Below are 21,323 nucleotides of genomic sequence, written 5' to 3'. Positions count from 1 at the left end.
TCTTCTTTCGCTGTACGGGTTCAAGCCTGCCTGCCTACTATCACTTTTAATTTTTTTTTTTTTTGCTCAACACACACCTCCAAACACCTGGGCAACGCCAAGCACTCAGGCTAGTAATTAATAAATATTGGAATACTTTAGAATAAGAAGCCAGAGTCAGAATTTTTAAACCATAAACCTTCTTACTTTACAACTCAAGTTACAAACTGAAAACCTTTATGATTATATATATTTACATTTGCCTGGGACTGAATGATGATGAATGAATGTTTCACACTTCCAATACTTTTATTGTTATCGAAATCAGTGAAATTGCCCATTTTTCCATCAAATCAATTGATTGTCTGTTCTAGTTGGGTATCCACCGCAGTGCACCAGGAGGAAGTTTCACATGCTTTCCCACAGTGACTTAGTCCACAAAACATTGTAGTCTACATTATACTGTAGAGAACCTACTGTTGAATTTTTTGTAAAATTATTTTTATATATAATGGCTTGAACTAAAGTTTTAAATGCAAAAGTCAAGTATCATGGTTCAATTGTGCTCTAAACAAACATTCATTTCAAACGCACCCTTATTATATCAAAGAACCTTCTGTTGATTTTGTATGTTGTGCTTTTCAGCTTGTGTGGTAATAAACTTCTCAAGTGGGATGTTAGGCTGTATAAGAGTACCAACTTTGATTAAAATAAGACTGTTCCTTCAATCAGATTTTTTTTCAATTATTAATACTTATCGGAGGCATTCTGATTCAAACCTATCTAAGAACATTCATTCCCAGACACATTAAATACATTCGTGTGAAACTTTTAAAAAAATCAATTCAACTGTCTCGCAGTCCATAGGGAATGAATTCACACACAGAGACAAAGTGCTTTTTATATATAAGTAGAGATATAAAAACATAATGAATAGAATTACACAAATAAATAGTTTTACAACAATATTTATTGTTAGCATTCCTAGAATTTAGATCAACAATGGTCTGGCATACGATTGTTTCAGAGACCCTCAGCATCTTTCTACAAGGAATTACAAAAAAAAATAAAACGGTTCAGTGAGAGCATCAACATGTTCTATTTCTTTTACAAGAGTTCTATATTTTTACAGGAAAAACCCATGAAAATAGTAAAATGATTAAATATCCAATCTTTATTATTTATGTAAATCATAAAAAATAACATAAAATATAAAAAAATGTATTATTGTAGTCTCACCTGGCATGTGACTCTTCCTTGTCATCATAGTAATATCCAGATGCTTGAGTGGAGTAATTTGTGTGGTTCTGTGTGGGCTTCATGTTTGAATTGACAGCTTCCATGTGACGTTGGGTAAGGATCCGATTTCTGGAGATAATAGGAGAAAAAATAAAACAAAAACAACATTCATCTAATTGTTGAATTATAATTTACTCTGCTTTGACTAAAGACAAAGCATGCTGCCCTTAAAGTATAAGACTGTTAAAAAAACACTCAAAAATCATAGTCTAAAGAGGAGATTAAATTCAGGCATGGCCTATCATGCATGGAAAGAAAAAAGAGGAAACCAACATGTGGAATGCAACTGAAATAGACAGGGAGCAAACATTGAAAGAGCAGATAATTCAAAGAATCAGTGCATATGTTTGACTACAATGACCTTTTAGAAAGGTTATGTGCAGCAATAAATGCAATATGGGTATCAATATTTAAAAAAGAAAGAATAGCCAATCCTTGAATTAGAAAAAAAAAACTTTTGAATCTTTGAGATCATCATCATTATTATATCGTATGAATCCGAAGATTCTATTGTTGACATTAGTTTCTTCAATATATTTCGAGTCAGAATTCTTTCTAGAAAGACAGTGGGTATTTACAGGAGGGACCACGAAAAGGTTAGCAACATCCTAAGTGAATTTGATTTTTGTGGAATGAACTGGATTTGAATTTGGGAAAATCAGATCGTCAGTCCATGTCGTTAACCTTTTGACCACTGTCACTTCCCAATCTTTGAGATGAGGATTGATAATATGGATCATTTAAATTAGTCAGACTACAATTCTCATCTTGGCCAATGTAACCTCCAACCTTCTTCAGGTGCATCTTTTCAAACTCAGAAATATTTCATATCAAACTTGATAACCATACAGATTTTTGAACTGAACTTTTTACTAAATATATGGGGGTAGGTTGTTCTTGTTCCATCAGTCATGACCAAATAAAATTGTTAAGTAATTAAAAAAATTTTTTTTTTTATAGTATTGCCTCTCATAAGGATTGAACCTTCAACCATTAGAAGACTGTCACTTAGAGCTTAAACAGAAGGTGGTGCTGTTGCATTATATGATTTGTACTTCACAATGCAATCTAGATGCTCACATTTACTAGAGTTAGGGTTATTTCCTTATTAAATTAAAATATTGGATATTCTATTTTATACATTTTATAATGATGCATATAGTGGACAACTTTATCCATCACGGACACTGTCACATTTTCAAATATATAGGAGAAACCACAATGAAAATGAAAATCGTAAAAATGAGACAACTGCATTTATACACACACACATATGTATATATATAAAACAGTAGATGTGTATCTGTCTGTCTGTCTGTGTGTAAATATTTAACTGATTAACCCTTAAACAACTGGTCACATAACACTGAAATTAACATTCATTTCAAACGCACCTTAACAGGAAATAGTAATCATACACCAAGGATTATTATAATGAGTAAAATCTTTGGATGGATAAATAACGCATACAGGCATATCGAAAAGTTGAAATGAAACAGTTAATTTTAACTAACCGACATATTTTTATTTATTTCTGCACATGCCCAAATTCAATTCATTTCTTCAAGTCATTTAATATTAAATCTTTTTTTTACCTATCTCTTGATAGCTACATTAGTAGGAGATGCATCTAAATGTTTTAGTTTCAATTCAAGTCATTTTTTTAAACTTTTGAACTCACTACTATTAGGTACAATATAAACTTCAGTAGAAAATTGGCTCTGTAATAATAAATACAAAATCTGCATAAGTTAAAATACATTTAAGCATATTTTATGGCCTGGCAAGGCCGGGCACTCTCTGCTAGTATATATATATATATATATATATATATATATATATATATATATATGATATAAAGCTGAATGTTTGTGTGTGTGTGTCTGGTTGACTATTTTAAAAAACTGATTACATATAATGATAGAAGATATATCGAAACACAGGAATGGGTATGTTTGATCTGGCAGAACAGTGGTTCATTAAAATTGTGGGGTCTGCGTTCGCGCTTGGTCCACAAAATATGGAAATAAAAAATTTTAAAATTAAAAAAAGAAAACGTTTACATGTGTTTTTGACATAGATGTATATAAGAATACTTTGATAAGTATGTTTTAACTTAAATAGGGATGGTATAATAAAATTGTGGGGTCTGCGTTCGCGCCTCACCTCCATAGAATGGAAATAAGCACAAACTTTAATAAAAACTTTTCATATCTATCTGTGTAAGTATACTTTGATAATTATGTTTCTGTTTGAAGAAATATGGTATAATAAAATTATGGGGTGTTCGTTCTCCACAGAATGGAAATATGTCACAAAGTTTAACAAGGTTTTTTAATATAGATCCACAGAATATTGTGATAAGTGTTTCAGTGTGAACAGGTATGGTATAATAAATTATAGGGTTTATCTATTTTATTTTTACTTTCATCATATTTTGCTTTGGTTTTGATACCCACAAATTCAACCCAAATTTACAACCCTTCCTTTTCATACCTATCATACTTTCATAAATCAGAGTCCATTTTCTGTAGGCTGTTTTTGAACCCAGTCAATGACGGGTACTTTTGCTAGTATATATATAATTATTATTTCATGTATTCATGTAAAATGTTATAAGGAGGTATAATATTTTATATATCGATTTTCAGTATTTACTTCAACAGTGATCAAAGGTGAGTAGAGCTAGATAGTAAGTTATGAAAGTATATATGGCAATTAAAGTACACAAAATCTACCATGTTTCATCCCATAGGGACTCATCAGTCTAAGATGCATAGAATTCATGTTACCGGAGCGAGCTAACCAATCAGATTCATTGTTATTCTTGCCTATGGGTTAATGTTTCCATTAGCCAATGCCTGGACTTTTTCAGACAACGCTTCAGCTGAGTTTTACTTCCTCCTCTTGTTTTGAAGAGGGATGATTCTCCCTTTTCTTTGTGAATGTGCCAAATAAATAGGTGATCTTATTTTAACACATGTTTGGAGTACTTTTTCTTATTTTTATTTTTGGTGTTGAATTAATTTAAATTTTTTTATTTAATAAACAAAACAGTATAAGAAATGATGTCACACAATTTTAAAAAACCTATTTAAAAGAAATTGATTTTGAAAAAAGGTATTTAACAAAACAATTCGATTTTTTATTTTTTTTAATATTTGATTTTTTACCAAAGAAATTTTTAATTGATCATAAATGATTTATACTGGAAGTCAAAATTAAAAAAAAAAAAAAAAATGGTGTTGAATCAAAATGTGTCCATTTGATTGTTGCTTTTTCTGGGTTGCTTCAAATCTACTTGATCCAAGCCTTCTTATTGAGATTTGAGGTATGGATCTTAAAAAGGATTTACTTACCTTGTAAATGTTTCACATGAGTTAATGAGAGCTCGTATGGAAACTGCAATATTGGTGATGGCTTGAATCTCTGCTTGCGCAGCACTAAAACTGTCTTTCTGATTGGTCGCTTCAATAAGATGCTTCAAATACTTTGGCACAACCACTTCAAGGATGCTCTTCAGAATGTTTTTTTTTTGTTTTTGAAAAGTAATAAAAAAAACAGATTTAACATGACATTCAACTAGAAGATGTTTTTAGTTTTAACAAAATAAAAATATACTAAAAATTAATCTCTATTTATCGCACTGGCAGTGAGATTAAAATGGCAAATTCATATTCAAAATAGACTGAGAAAAGTTTTCTAATTCAATTTTTTATTGTTTCCAATACAATTTTTATTGTTTTCTAAAACAATTTTGTTTATTGTTTTCTAAGACAAGTTTGTTTATTGTTTTCTAATACAATTTTTTTATTGTTTTATAATACAATTTTTTATTGTGTTCTAATACAATTTTTTATTGTTTTCCAATACAATTCTTTTTGTTTTATAATACAATTCTTTGTTTTATAAAACAATTTTTTTTATTGTTTTCTAATACAATTTTTTATTGTTTTCTAATACAATTTTTTATTGTTTTCCAATACAATTTTTATTGTTTTCTAATTCAAGTTTTTATTGTTTTTTAATACAATTTTTTATTTTTTTCTAATACAATGACCATTTTCATTTTATTATGTACTATTAGCGGGGGTGTTACCCGGCATTGCCCGGGTGTTTGGAGGTGTGTGTGGTTTTGGGTAAATCAAAACTCCGGAGGGGGGGGGGGGATAAAAAAAGTTTTGGTAAGTATGAGGATCGAACCCGAACCCTTGAGGCAAAGTTGGAAATAAAAGTGTGAAAAAAAAACATGCGATGATAACCATTGGGCCACCGCAAAATACTAACGGAAACACGTTTGAATTTATTTATTTAAGTATTAAAAACAGAATTGACACGTGGCCGAAATAAAAGTTAACTGTGCGACTTCTATTTGACCTCATTAATGAGGTCAAATAGAAGTCGCGCAGTTAACTTTTGCTGCGGGGCAGTTTTTGGGTTTGTTTACCCAACTTTGAATGTTTTCCCCCCAAGATGTTGGGGAGGGGGAAACCAGCTCCCCATTGTCCAGATTGAATAGCAATTGTCTGATATAAGGAGTTTGGCCCCACATTGATCAAAGCTGATTATTTCTGGACGTTTCCCGGTGCGAATGCCGGGAACAGAGCCTTAGCTTTGAATTAGTTTTGGTTTTATACAAAAAAGCTGAATGAACACAAGACGGGCTGAAAAAGCAAGAATTTTGTAAAAATCGACGTAAATAAATTCTAGAGCGACCCGTGTTCCCAAATCCTAGATATTATTATCTAGGGGATATATAAACAATTCTAAGTGATAGGACCCCCCCCCCCCCCGGGAGCGTCGGCGAAAAAAGCCTTTGCGAGACATACATAATATGATCACACACATTTTGCCTTTTATATATATAGATTTTTCAGTTGTATTATTTGGATTCTTCAGAATACTGTTCCGTTGTTGTGTTATTTTCACCCTTTGGCCGATGTAACCTCCGACCTTCAGGTGTATCTTGTTGAATTCAGGAGTCTTTCTGTTGAACTCAGGAAAATTTTTAATGGAACCCTTTATTTAATCTATGGGGGGGGGGGGTAATATGCATTTGTTCTTTCAGTCATGACTGGGTAGAAGTTCTAAGTAATTCACAATTATATTTTAAGTGTTACCCACACAGAGAATATTGAACCGGAAACCTCTAGAGGAGTGAAGTTTACAACTGAATTTTAACAAGTACTTTATCTGCTACACCATGTGCAGATTCTCAAGTTCGACAAAAAGATTCCAAAGTTTAACAAGATACACCTGGAGAAGGTCAAAGGTTACATGGACCAAAACATTGTGCAAATAACACTCAAGATGTGAACTGCAGTCCAAAGAATCCAAATAATATGAACAATAAATCCTCATCTCAAAAATTCGGAAACATAATATTTATTTTTTATATCGTTGATAGAAACTTAGAATTCTGAGTGAAAAGAGTCTTTCCTGCACTTACTTTGGTCAATTTGTTAAAATAGCCACCTCCCCCAACACATAGACACATTGTGACAAAGCAAAAAAATCAGAGAGTACTCCATAACATTAATTTCATTACAAAATTAAATTCCATTATAATGCATTTCAGTTCATCCATACACCAGTCAGCCATTTTATTCTTTTGTTAAATTGCGTTTCATAATCTTTTCCCTTTCAACTCTGTTTAACCCGGCACCATTGAGGGACACTGACTTCTACTAAGGTTGCTTCTTTTTCAATATTGCTGTGTCAGATTTAATAGCTCCATGTTTTGGGTATGTAGATGTAGAAATTGAATAGTCATAGTGGAATGTATGGCTTATACTTAGATTTGGTCCATGAAAATGAGCTGGAAATACAATTTGATAACTTGCCCCATATCACTATGACAAGTTTTATTGTTCTGTTTTCTAGCTACGTAGCTGTAGGAATTGGACAGTCATAGTAGATGGTTTATAATTTATTTCTGATTTATCTTTCTGGTAAACATGTTTCCAGCATTATCTGCTGCATTCGATATTCAGCTTTTTACAGATCGTCCAGTGGAGATATTTACACACCCATTGTGTCGGGTCATATAATAGCCATCCCCCAGTAGAACCTTACAGTTAGATGTCAGGTGACTCACACTCTCTACTTCTGTGTGGCAGAACCTGCACTTGCTATCATTGCTTAGACCACTCATTTTCTTAAAAGCATTGGTTGTCAAACTTTGATCTTGGCCAGCCATTATAATTCTCTCCTGATTGTAGTGGAGTGAGACTTTTTTTCAGCCAATCTATGGAACCTTCTTTATTTATATAGTCCTGGGTGAATTCACCCAGAAAATACTTGGCACACTGTTGGTTGGCCCATTTTCCCAATTTTTTGCAATGGAAGTTCTTTGTATATTTCTGACAACTCTTTTGGGCTATTTCTGTAGCAAACTTGTTTTCTGATTTTGTCTCATTTGTAAGACAATCTTGTCCAAAATGTTTGTTCAGTTTCATGATAAGCATAGTTCTGCTGGCTCTTGTTTCATGATGTTTGTGTACTATTTTTATATTTGGATTTTTGGGAGCTCATCAGATATTGTCCAGTGCTCACGATAGTATCAATGATGCTGATGGTCAATCTCTGAGAGACCCATACCTCCTGCTCCTTTTTACTGATACAGTCAAGGCAGACACTGGTTTCGGTATATTATGTTGTACAATGTCAGCATTTTCCATCTTTTAGTGTCTAGTTTGTTTATGTCTTTTTGTGGCCAGTCGACAATGCCAAAGCTGTATGCTATCACAGGCATGGCTAGTTGGTTAATGGCAGTTAACTTGTTTTTGTTTGTAAGTTCTGTTTTATAAATATTCTTTACATACCGTATGTATTCGCTGCACATTTTCTCTCTTATTTTGGCATGCTGAATCGAATCATTTTCTTCTATGCGAAGGTATTTGCATTTTCCCTGCTCTTCTACGTACTTGATGTCAGTATCTTCATCAAGCTGTATGTTTTCTATTTGGAACTTCTTCCCAGCTTTGATGAAGCAATTGGCTCATTTGTCCAAACCAAACTTCATTCCAATATCTCTGGAGAAGTTATGTATAATCTGTAAGAGTCAACTTAAGTCAATGTCGTAGTTGGCATACAGCTTGAGGTTGTCCATGAAGAGCAGATGGTTGACTCTTTTGTTTGGAGCTTGTTGGCACCCTTGGCTCAGATGGTAAGCACTCAAGTTTTTGTTGCTTAACGGATCTATCATCAGACAGAAGAGTAAAGGAGATAAGTTATCCTCTTGGAAGATTTCTCTTCTTATTTTCATGTTAGGTATTTTTACAGTTCCATTTGTGTGGCTTAATGTCATTGTAGTTTGTCACATTTGCATATGTACAGCCATGGTCTCCTTAATCGCTAGAAGAATTTTATATAAATCTAGGCATTGCAGTAGCTACGTGGAGAACACTATCATGTCTTTTGGTAATCAATCCATGTTATGTCTTTGTCTCTTCTTAAAATTTTCAAGGATGGTCTTATTTATTAATAACTGGTTCTTGGTGTCTAAACACATCCTCCTGCATCTTGCTTGTTCTTTTTCCAAGTATCTACCAGAGGAGATGTTGATAGATGTGTGCAACCAGGCCAGTGAAGAGCTGGTAGGTAGTAGTGAGACAGCAGATTGGTCTGTACTTATTAGGATGTTGTGTTTCATTTGTTTTCGCTATAAGGGTTGTATCATCTTTTAAAAGCTATGCTGGCATGGCTTCTTCACTCCTCAATATTTTGTTGAAGCAACTGCTATAATGACCATGCAATGATGTTAGTCATTTTAGCCTGAAATTAGGTAGATTGTCTATGCCAGGCTTTTTGTAGTTCTGAAACCCATTTAGCTTTTGTTTTACAATGTCAGCTGTTATCTCTGGTTCTGGCATTTCTGGTTCATTTTTGTTGCTTTTTTCAACATCTTGAATCCATCGAATGCTTCTTTATTGTATGTTACTTTGTTTTTGAAGAGAGGCCTACAATAATATTCCAGCTCTTGTATTTTGGGTGGCTTATTTACCGTTATTGGGTCCCTTATTAGGTTACAGTAGGATAAACAAGCATTTTGCTTAAACATTTTATTTTTATTTTTTGCTTTCTTGTTTTTTTATTCTTTTAGTAAGCGCTGGGATCTTGCCCTTTAATTCTCTGGCTACATTTTTTAGTTCCCATACTTTTGAACCATATTTCTCACTAAGCCTGCAGGGGTGACAAGAAATTGTTTTAATTGAAACAATTCTGTTCTGCATAGGTCTAGCTGATTTTGGAGCTTCTGTTTCCAGTGTGGTGTTTTCTTTTTTGACTTGGATTCATAGTATTTTTGCTGTTGGAAATTAGGGACGTTTTTTTTAACAATTTAGAGTCCTGCAGCATAAGATATCTGGTTTAGCTCCGTAAGGGATATATTAGATTGGACAAGTCTCTGGAGAGAAAGTTTCACTTTTCTTATTGTTGCCTTTACAGCTCTAGTAAAATGCACTTTTGCAGCCTAGATCTTTTTTCCAGACCCATCCTCTGGACCTCCTCAATGGTCTTGCAGATTCTTCTTCCATTGTCAACTGTTCATCATCTAGTACCAATTGAGATATTGGTGTAGGTACATATGTTGGCAGTAGTGCACTTGTCAGTAGTGATGGAAGAACCAACATACAGTGAGGGACTATTACTGCTTTTTATTTTGTTACCTGCTGGGGGTGAGAGACAAGTAAGAGAATCACTCAAAAATGTTGATCCTGGGATTGGATTTATGTTGAATCATCATAGGCACAGCTGATCCTGCTAGATCACAAGGGCAATGGTGGTGTTGCTCCAGCTGTACCTTTGAGGTAGTGTACATCTCAATAATGGGATTTTTTATTGGGTTTTGGAGCATATCTAATGAGAGCTGCTACCTCTGTTCTCATATATGAGATTTCAGCTCCATTGAAAATCTTCATGCTGTTGTGTCACTGCGTTGTTATAACATCAAAATGACTACTTCTATTTTCAGCAAGATGGAATGCCACCTCATTGTTTGTGCACTATTTTATGATAAAGTTCATAGCAGACGGACATCAAGAAACCATTGACTGCCCGCTACTCTTGTTTGATTTTTAACTCTAATGAAATTCTTTTGGGGAGTTTTTGTAAAAGATAGGGGTTTTACGTGCAAACCATGCATTATTGACAACATGATTTAGTTCCTGTTGCTGTTTTGTCAAGAAACTGATGCTGATAAAGAGGTTTGTGACTAGAATATCTGCTTTTGATTACACAAGTTTGTGACTATTGATAGTAAGCAGTTTGAATAGGCAAGAGATCAAATCTGGTCTTTTTATCACGTATCTGATGCAATCGTTTGAATACTTAATGTACGGAACATTTCTATTATTTCTCACAAAATTTTGACTAATGTAATTCCTGACCTTCAAATGCATCTTGTCGAACTCGGGAATCTGTATGAAATTTGGAACAGAACTCTTCATTTAATCCACAAGGATCTGTCATGTAATAAATAAAGTACTAAGTAAAATTTAGCTCTAAATGCTACTCTTCTAGTGATTGAAGGTTCAAGCCTCAGTATGAGCAATACTAAGATTACAACTGAAAATTACTTAAGACTTCTACCCAGTCATGGCTGATGAAACAAGAGTATGCTACCCTCATGAATTAAATAAAGGATTCCGTTCCAAATTTTATATAGGATTTTACCTCATACTTTATCTGTTATGCAATGGTTCTTACAGAGGTTACATTAGTCAAAACATTGTGAGAATAACAGTCAAGATGAGAACAGTAGAACAAATAATCAAATTATCAATCGTCATCTAAAAATTCAATAAGTTTTTGTTTTATCGCCTTTCAATAATATCAGAAAACAATTTGGTCATAGTCTCAGCAGATGGAAGTCTGATCTTGATTGCATTTCACACTCACTGAACCATAAGACCCCAGATGTCCTTATGCAAAAATATACTTTTTGAACTAAAGAGATCCATCACAGCCAAATTCAGGACTGATCCAATCATCAATGAATGGTAATAAAATAGAGACTGTTAGACATTTATGACTGAAACTTGGACAAGTCAAACATAGACTGAAGTATATTTGTACCAAATATGGTTGGATTGCAGAAAGAATTGTGAATTTTATTGTTTCATGTTGGAGGTGGGGAGATGAATGTCACCCTACATTTATGATTAAATTTTTTTTGGTACTTATGCAGAGAATGACCCATTTTTCTGTGAATATTGCTTCAGCATATTTTGGCAGTTTATGTAAACATAGCAAAACAATCAGTGAATCCAGGAGACAACAGTCAATAACTTAAAAGAAAATATTAGTTTTAATCATGCAAAAATTTAGATCGTTAATAATAATTTTAATAAAGATGTTGCAACGAATCTAGCTAGTTTGCAGATTATGCTACAATTGCCAGAAAAAATGATTTAATTTTGCCAGGAATTGAAATTAATCAGAAATACATGTGGTCTCATGACATTGCAACTGTTTGAAATTTTCAGTGAGAGAGGGTCATCTGTTTGGAAAATACTGTGACTAATTAGAAAAAATTTCCCATGAACATTTGCAAACAATACTTTCTTAGGAATTCCCGACAGATAATTGAAAAGCTTCCAACAATAAAAAAAAAAAGAAGTAATCTACCTTCTAACCTTAACAGAAAAAAATAGACAAAAATAACAAAAAATTTTTGTCATAAAAAATAATTTTTTTCATACCCCCCCTCAAAAACCTCCTTAAAACATTAACATTTCTTAAAACATTAATATTTCTTAAAACATTAACATTTCTTAAAACATTAGCATTTCTTTAAAAAAATTTTTTATCATTTTTTGCTGCACATTATTTTACAAAAAAAAGAGGAATACTTATTCACTAAACTTATTGTAGGTTAATTTCTTTTTTTATTATTATTATTAATGTATTCCCATTTTCTTCATTGAAATTACTAAGATAAATGTATTCTATCATGATACTTTCTTTTTTTTTCTACCATTTTAAAATTTGATCAGCACTCGGCATATTCCAGTGCAACATGCTCAGTATAACGGGTCATTCTCTGCATAAGTACCAATTTTTCTGCAAAGAATAAAGTAAACAAATACTTACCAACATTTGACCACTACGAAATGAGTCGGGAGAATAAGCAATGACTGTCACACACATATTTATTACATCGACCATATCAAAAGTCCCTGCATCATTTTCATAACAAAAGTCCTTCAATTTAAATAAAAACAAAAACATAAATAAAAATCAGAAAGATTAATCTCTTATCAAGGATATTTTCAAATAACGCTAACAAATAACAAAATGTACATAAGGGAATGATCGATTTTGTCTGCATGTATGCATGCAAATTCTGGAGAAATCTATCAACAGTGTTTATCTTGGTATACATTGAATCTATACACACCTGCCAATATCCTACATCTTTACAAAGCTACCATTCGCCCATGTACGGAGTATTGTTATCATATTTGGACTGGCATACTAACCACTAGTCTCTACCAGACAGAGTCCAAAACAGAATTTACAATCTAATAGGTCTTGCACTGTCTGCCAAGCTCCAACCTCTGCCCCATCACCATAATGTACCATCTCTGTGCTTGTTCTACAAGTACTTTAAAAGAAAGTACTTTAACAAACTAATAGCATTAGTCCCTCTTTGACATAAATCTGTTCAACTAGCCTGACAAGCAGCAAAATTGCACCTTTTCATTGTAGAGGCCCTTGGCAAAAAAAACTTTTATTCTAATAGTTTCTTATCTTGGATTGCTAGACTTTGGAATTTCCTCCCTGTTTTCTGCTTCTCTAACTATACTAACATGCAAGAATTTAAATCTGATGTGAACAGACATGTCGCTGCTTAACTCCCTACTCAGAGGGCCTTCTGTAGGTACGGTCTATAATTCACAGTAACCTTTTACATCTCACTGGCCGTATGTAAATGAGAAAAATGAATACATTCTAGATGCCCCCTTACCCTTGAGTAACCTTAAGAACAAAGACACTGTCATCCCTTTAAAAACTAGAGTAAACTATTGATTTTTTTTATGTTATGAGCAGTGGTGTGCAGAGACCTGATGATGCCCGATACTAATTCCTTTAATCATGTCTACAGAAACTTTCTGTTATTGTATCCCTCAAAGGCTCAAGTATAAATCCTAATACAATAGAACCCCAGGATACGGTGGCTCCGGGATATGGTTATTTCAGGTTACAATGTGGAATACAATGTTTTTCCTGCCTCTGGTAACAGTATTTGCCCCGCCTTACGTGTTATTTATAATGTTATTTGATTATATACATGTGTATTATATACTGTACTGTATTTTGTTACTAATTTTTAATATGTACTGTATAAAATTTTGCTTAGGCCTTGCCATACGGCGATTTCACCTATGATCCTAATTCCACGTTGGTCAAAAGTGCCTTGATTTTGATGGTGCTTATTTCGATCAATAAATTTTTCTTTGAGTCAAGATATGTTTGTCTAAATTTAAGTTTTAAATTTAAAAACCGCAGGAACTTTCTTATCAACCTGATACATAAGAAGTATGTAAACATATCTATCTTAAGATAGAGATACTGGCGTTACCTGCCATATTACCTATTAAGATATTCTAATGGTGAAATTTTCACAGCTATTATTATTAGTGTATCATGACATAAAAAAATGACATCATATATTTAATGATGTCTACAGAAACTTTCTGTTATTTGGTGCATGTCCAGAATTCAACCTAATTAAAACAGTTGAAGTATGCATGGTCCCCTGTGTGAGTGTACAGTGAACGAGGCATAAAAAAAATGACTAAGTTCAGCCTTTGCCCCCCCCCTTCATTTAGCCCCAAAAGTCCCTAGGGGGACGTCAAATCCTGGTGAAAATGAACAAACAGTACAGTTTTAGGCCTTAACACATGTAAATTTGAGTTCTGCATTATGCAAAAAAAAAAAAAGACTAAGTCCATCATTTGTCCCTCCCTCCCATTTAGCCCCAAAAAGTCCCCAAGGCCTTAACATATTTAAATTTGAGTTCAGAACCATGCAAAACTGCTAAATAGACATACACAGAAAATTTTGGACAAATATGATAAAATAGTCCCAAAAATGGAGTGTTTTTATTAGCCCTAAAAGAGCCCCTGGGGTATACCAAAAAGTTATTGCGAAGTATAGACAAACAAAATTATATAGAAATCAGTTAGTTACAACTTTTCAGAAAGTTTTATAAAAATCCAAGGCATCATTCTTTTTTTAATACGCACAAAAGTGTCAATTTTAGTCATTTTAACCCAAAAAGCACCCCTAGGAGGCAACCAGAGTCGTCGCGGAAAATCCATTCTGTTACTTTTTTACTCATATCATGTTTAATGTTTGTGCAAAATTTCAAAAATTTCCAAGGCGTAGTTATTGAGAAAAGTATAAACAGACAAGGGTGACTTTACAGGTCGATCCTCCTTTTGTCGGGGGACCAAAAACACAAATACAGAAAAATCTGTAAGTTGTACATACCCATCACAGAACACAAAATGTTATATTGCAAAAATTACATAAATTGATCAAGTAATTTTTATTTTATATAGAAAATTAATCTTTTTATGGGTTTTAGCAATTCATAGTGTACTGTAAACATTACAAAGTTGATTTTAAAATCTTGGTAGTTCGAATTGAGTTATCTCCCTTTGTTAAATATGGCGGACCAAAACAATATCTCACTTCCTCATAAAATTTTATTTTTTTAGTTAAAAAAAGTACTATCTGATAAATTTACAGGATTTTTGGAATATGAAATTTTCGTTCTATGACGGGTACATACATCATCAAAATTTTCTTGTATTTTGTTTTTTTAACTAGGTTAAATTCTGGACAAGAACTGTATATTTATTACTATAAAAACAGTAGTCTTAACTTGTGTAGCTGTCAATAAAAATCATTATTCAAATAAATAATTTATATAAATAATTTTTATAATTCAAGCCTTTGCATATTTAATAGAAAACTTACAAGAGCTTTTAAGGGTTTTTCTCCAGTCACCAAATCCAGAATATCAAAATTGTCTGGGCAGTGGTCACCAATTTTTATCAACAATTTGAAGAGTGCATCGGGTTGAATCTGTCAGGAAAACAAAAAATGAAAAAAATATTTAGCAATGCTAACAAAATGTAAAAAAAAAAAAAAAAAAAAAAATGAAAACAATTTACAAAGTTTTCTTTAATAAGGGCAAATGTCACTGAAAGTCTCAGAAAAAAAGAAAGAAATAAAAGAAAAAAATAATTTTTCATTTAATAAAAAAAATTATACAGCATTACTTGGATTTCTAAAATTTGCAAATTTAACCTTACAAAATAATGCTTTCAAAAGATGTGCCCAACTCTTTCTACTAAACAAATAAGGATTACAAAATTTAATTATGATTTTATGAAATAATTCTACTTAGAAATGCTTAGTAACAACACTGATTTTTCTGGAAGTCTTGGTTCCAGAGTCTCGCTGGATTAACAAATTTGCCAAACTATTTGATTCCAACTTAATAACAATTCAATAACACCTCCACGTCACTAATTATACACTTACTATATCATGTTAACACACCGGTTCTCATCAGATCACCAAAGTTAAGCAACAATGAGTCTAACCTGTACCAAATGGGTGACCATTTGGTAATATCATATTATATCATATGTTATATGTATTCAGGTAACTAAGTGGGTATGTATAATACCTTGGGGAGATAAACGTCTCTACATTCCAGTTTCAGGTCACTCTTTGGTAAGTTGTAGCACAGTCTCTGCTCCTGCTTATATTCTGGAGGGATACCACAGGGCAGGAGGGGGGGGATGTTAGAAATTCCTCAGTTGTGGTTGCAATAGATCTAGGAAAGAGGACTCCTTTGGCCCTGTATAGCAACCTTCTAGTGATGGTGACACAAAGCACCTGCTTCCAATTTGTCATGAGCTAATATGGAAGTAGTAAGGTTCAGAAAACTGTTATGAGAATGCTCACGCCAGTGTGCAATCTGGTCTAACCAGTGGTAGCAAAACAAAGATATAATCTCAAAATAAAGTGAGACTACCATCAGCAGGTGCAGTTCAAAGAAACAAATTCAAGATGCATTATACATAGAGCCATTCATTGGCCACTATATAAACTATTCTGCTCGCAGCAGAATCATCAAGTTCCCTCTTGTGATTTTGTCTGGATTAAAAGAGATGCCAGATCACCAGATGCTCAAAAATTGGTGTTTTACTTCACTAAATCTCTCTGAAACAAAGTTTTTATGCTCTTAGTAGATAGGACTACTTTCTTCTCATTTTCTCTCCTGTATTTCTTTCGCTGGGAGATCTTGATCTATCTCATCCTACACTGTGACCAATCTTCCTGCATTATTCGATCTTCATCTTAATTTTCTAACTCATTCTGACTAGCTTGATCACGCATTATTTCATCTTCTCACATTTCATTCTGTAGAGGCTGTTTTAATAATTTAATACCGGAAGGAATCATATAAATTTCTTCAACACTTTGCTCTTCATATTCGTCCTGGAGTCTTATTTAATCTGCATGCATACACTGTCCCTTTTTTCTCTATTTAATATAGCTGTGTTATGGCCTTTTTGCTGATAAATTCAACCCTTTTTGAATTTAGTTCTTTCTCTTAATACATTTTTTCACTTACATTTGTAGATTTTTGAGATGACGACTGGTCATTTATATTATTTGGATTCTTCAGAATACTGTTCTCATTTTGAGTGTCATTTTCACAACATTTTGGTTGATGTAATCTCCCACCTTTTTTCAGTGTATCTTGTCAAACTCATGAATCTTTCTGTTGAACTCTGGAATCTGCACAGAATTTCAAACAAAACCCTTCACTTAATTCATAGGGATAGTATGCCTTCATTTCATCAGACATAGTTGGATAGAAGTCCTTAGTTCGCAATTGTACTTACTGAGGATTGAAACTTCAACCTTCAGAAGAAGGTCACTTTTACAACTGAATTTTTCCATGTGGACCCGTGGCACAGTGTTTTGAGTACTTGGAATACAATTACAAATTTTTTCACTTATGGAATAGGATATCATTAATGGAACTCTAATTTATCTTCCCATTAAAGCTGATGGCTTTCTAGTCTTCCACTTCTCTTATGTGGTATCGTGCGATAGTATAAAAACAACCTTGATAGAAAAATGTATATTTTTTCTTTTTGCTGAGAACATGTTTTTAGTTCTGTTCTTATCATCTATATCATTCTTTCTACTAATCAATTTGATTGAGGATGATATGATGATGCCATGCAGTTTACATCCTACTTTGTTGGAGGCAAACTATTAATAAATGAAATGTATTTTTCTACTACCACAACTTCATAAACCATCGTTTACTTTCCACATATGTATGTGATGTAGCAGTTAACAAACTATTTACTGTAAGCGGATAATGCCCGGTGCCAAAGTGATTCGGCCACACTGACCAATCGGTTGGCAGGGCGCATTGATTTGAGCTGTCCCCTTAGGACTTATTTTTAGCCCTTTGGGATCTCAGCTGCGATCGACAGAGGGACACCAGCAAGCCACCTATACAGACCTCTCTCACTCACTCCTCCCACTGCTACTTGTTGAGGACTGCAGTCTGATGGCAGACGACACCTTAAAACAGACATTTATACTTTCTTTCTTTCTCTCCAGTCTGAGATACAATCTCGCCTTTTTTAAATAAACCCTTTGTTGTTGTTTTGTTAAAAGAAATGTCGTTTGTCCTTGTATTTATTTAAGCAATTATTCACCTATAGTACAGCCAACATAATACATAATGAATTATAGAAACCCTCCACTTGCTAAGAGAATTAATTTAAATTCTACACCCACACATTTCTAATCTTGATGAAATATCAAATAGTTTAATTCAACACATGCAAGTATTTGAAAAATAAAAAAACAAATGCAAATTAGATGTTCAAATTATGTACCTTATTGCAATCAAACACTCTTGTTACTGAGCTATCCATATCTAGAATTGGTGCTGTGCTTCCAAACATCTGAAATATAGAAGAAAATATAAAGTTATAATACCATCACATTAAATAATAATAGCATTATTGGCAATGAGAAATTATACTATCATGTAGTATAGTAATAATATATTTAAAAATAGATATATAAGTACTATTTACTTTTTAAATCTGATTAATTTACATTATTTTAAATTTAACTACAAATGTTTGCTTTGTCTGTAATGAATAAGTCAACAGGCTTTCTGATATGTACGACTTTCTATGGCAGCACTTTGAGGAGCATTGATGATCTTGCTGATTCTCTCTCTTCATGGTGCAAGGAGGAACAAAAAATTGGCTTATTACTTTTAACTTAAACGAAGCTTCTCTCTATTCATCGTTAATCAGTGGCTCTTTCCCTAAGCAACCCCTTTGTCTTGATAAGCTCCTTAAACTGGCTTTTACCATAGACGTGAAATAGAAGTTTTATATTAAACCTGCTATATGTCACTTCCTCAACAGTCTTGGTTTGTTAATAATGCATGCTGTAATGTTAGTAAGGAGGCTTCACAGCACTGCCAAAAGTAGTATTGATTCTACACCCAATTGAAAATCTCATACCAGAAACTATTGTGAATTGATTTGACTTTATGAGTGCCTCTCCATCACCGATATTTGTAGAAATGCTTTAGACCTGCTCTCAGCTTGCCAAGTCACCAAGACATTTGATGAAACTTCCTAATATTTGCATATTGATTTTTAAAAAGGACATTTTATTAATTAACTATTATTTGTTATTTATTGAATGAATAGACGTGTTAGATATTTCGTCATAACATGTCGCTGGAAAAATAGTTGGATCATTCTACCGCTCCAAAAGGTATTTGACTCCTGATACAATCCTCTACCTGTATAAAAGTCAGACACATCCATAGATAGAATATTGCTGTTACATCAGGAGTGGTGGTGCTTAGAAAACTCTTTCTTGCCTTAACTGAGTACAAAAGAGTTTTTTCAATCTAGGGAGGGAATAATTGATTTCTTCCTTTATCTATAGTTTCTTTCTCTCTCTCTCTCTCTCTCTCTCTCTCTCTCTCTCTCTCACACACACACATACACAGAGAAAAGAAATTGCTAGTTTTTCTCTACTCTATCATTATTTTCATGGTAAATTCTTGCCTGAGTTCCAATCTTTGGTTCTTCGTTGTAAAACTTTAAAGCAAGTACCTGTCTAGATATCACCAGGGAAAAGAACTTGCTTTTCTTTCTCTGTGTTCCTCAAACCAAACAGAACTCCCATGAACAGAGCATTTTTCTCAAGTATGTGCCATTTGTGGAACATAATACCATGGAAGTGCTTCCGTGTCAATTTCAACATAATAATCTTCAAGTTCGATGTTAACAAATACTTGTTGAGCCACCATTTTAAGTAATCAAATTCTACCGTTTTCATTTACTGCTTTTAATCATTTCATGATATTAGTTCTTTATCTAATTAAGAATCTCATTAACCATTATTCTTGAGTGACCTCTGGACCTTTATAAGTGAATAGCAAGGCTATGCAATGTTGTCCGGGGTCATAAAAAACTAAAGAGAAGAAGTTAAGTAGTGTATGTAACATCTTTATATATATTTTTTTTCTCGCCATTTGTTTATCTTTCTCTCTTTCCTCTCTCCAATTTTCCATTATTCTTCCCAGCCCTCTTTTTCACCTCTACCAAACCCATTCCTCTCTCTTGTTTTAATGTATTGAAAAAAAAATAAAATTCATTTACTATAGTAATCCCTTTTAGATGTAATACTGTAAGCTTATATTTATTGCCCCTGAACAAGACAAAGTAGAACAAAACAGAATGACATTCTTGATGTCGGATAATTCTGTTCGCCTTACTCTCTTTCACAAAAATATGAGTATAAATTCTGTTGATAATGAAGCTAGTTGAAAGAGATTAAAATGTAATTCTGTAATTTACATTCATTGCTCCCAGACAATTCAAAATCGAACCAAAGTTTACCCCCCCCATTCACTTACTAAATATAACACAGTAATGTGAATAATGACGATGGTATTGCCCCCTGACAATGCTGAGTAGAACAAAATTTTCTGTTACACCCCACCCTCTTTCCACCTCACTTACCAAATATAATACTGTAATGTTAGTAAGGAGGCCTCCACAGCTCTGCCAAAAGTAGTATTGGTTCTACACCCAATTGAGAATCTCATTAACATGTGGCCTTTGGGTCTTTATAAATAATGACTTATTAGTATAAAAAACAAACAGATTGGTCCAGTTGAAACAAAACTTCAAAGCATTCTGTGTAAAATATCTTATTAAAATAAGCATTGCTGTCGACAGAAAATTGCAAACAATCAAAATATGACAAATTTGTCTTTCAACCAATCATCATGAAGACAAGTGGAGCAATATCCTCCAAAATCTTAGATTACAAATGCCCTTTCATTGGTACTATTCATGGAAATGCTTTGAGCCTGCTCTCACCCTGCCAAGCCAGCAGAACCTCCGGTGAAACTTCCTGATATTTGTATATTGGTTGTGAAAAAAGGACATTTTATTAATGAACTATTATTTATTCTTATTTATTGAATGAATAGATGCATTAAGACGTACTGATTTTAAGAGCATGATAGAGTTCAAAATAGACTTCGTAGCCTGTGGGGAATGTCCTTTTCTCTTCCCTGCAACCTCTTTCTCACAGAAGAGATGTTGCGAGTTTTTCTCTGCTTTAACGTTATTTTCATGGTAAGTGCTCGGCTGAGCTCCATTCTATGGTCCCCCCTCGCCAAACTTTCACAAGAAACACCTGTCTAGCAGGAAACACTATCAATAATTTCCCCCACTCTTTATCTGTGCCTAAACCTAAACATAGATTTCATGAGCAAAGCTTCTTTCTTAGAACTGCACGCCTATGGAATTGTCTTCCGTTTTTCTGCTTTCCAGCTGACCACAATATGGTTGTCTTCAAATCTAATGTAAAAAAGTTTTTGATGAGCCGTTCCATATAAGTTTACAAATTTACCAAATCTCCATTACTAACGGTTACTT

General features: G+C 33.3%; 1 protein-coding gene across 2 annotated transcripts in view; it reads right to left on the bottom strand.

Moving 5' to 3' along the window:
- The window catches only part of LOC145286230 (protein unc-80 homolog), a 542,234-nt gene that overhangs the window by 141,817 nt on the left and 379,094 nt on the right, over positions 1-21,323 (bottom strand). For both annotated transcript variants that reach the window (XM_080135050.1, XM_080135051.1), the window contains 5 exons: positions 18,234-18,302; positions 15,271-15,378; positions 12,373-12,483; positions 4,638-4,795; positions 1,219-1,347 (listed from right to left, as the gene is read on the bottom strand). In XM_080135050.1, coding sequence (XP_079991176.1) covers positions 1,219-1,347; positions 4,638-4,795; positions 12,373-12,483; positions 15,271-15,378; positions 18,234-18,302 — 575 coding nt within the window. The remainder of the gene's footprint in view (positions 1-1,218; positions 1,348-4,637; positions 4,796-12,372; positions 12,484-15,270; positions 15,379-18,233; positions 18,303-21,323) is intronic.

The sequence above is a fragment of the Euprymna scolopes genome, chromosome 10 (assembly GCF_053919585.1).
Source record: "Euprymna scolopes isolate OS-2025 chromosome 10, ASM5391958v1, whole genome shotgun sequence".
Taxonomy (NCBI): Eukaryota; Metazoa; Mollusca; class Cephalopoda; order Sepiida; family Sepiolidae; genus Euprymna; species Euprymna scolopes.
Note: the sequence above shows the minus strand (reverse complement) of the source record. Positions and strands in the feature narration are given on the sequence as shown.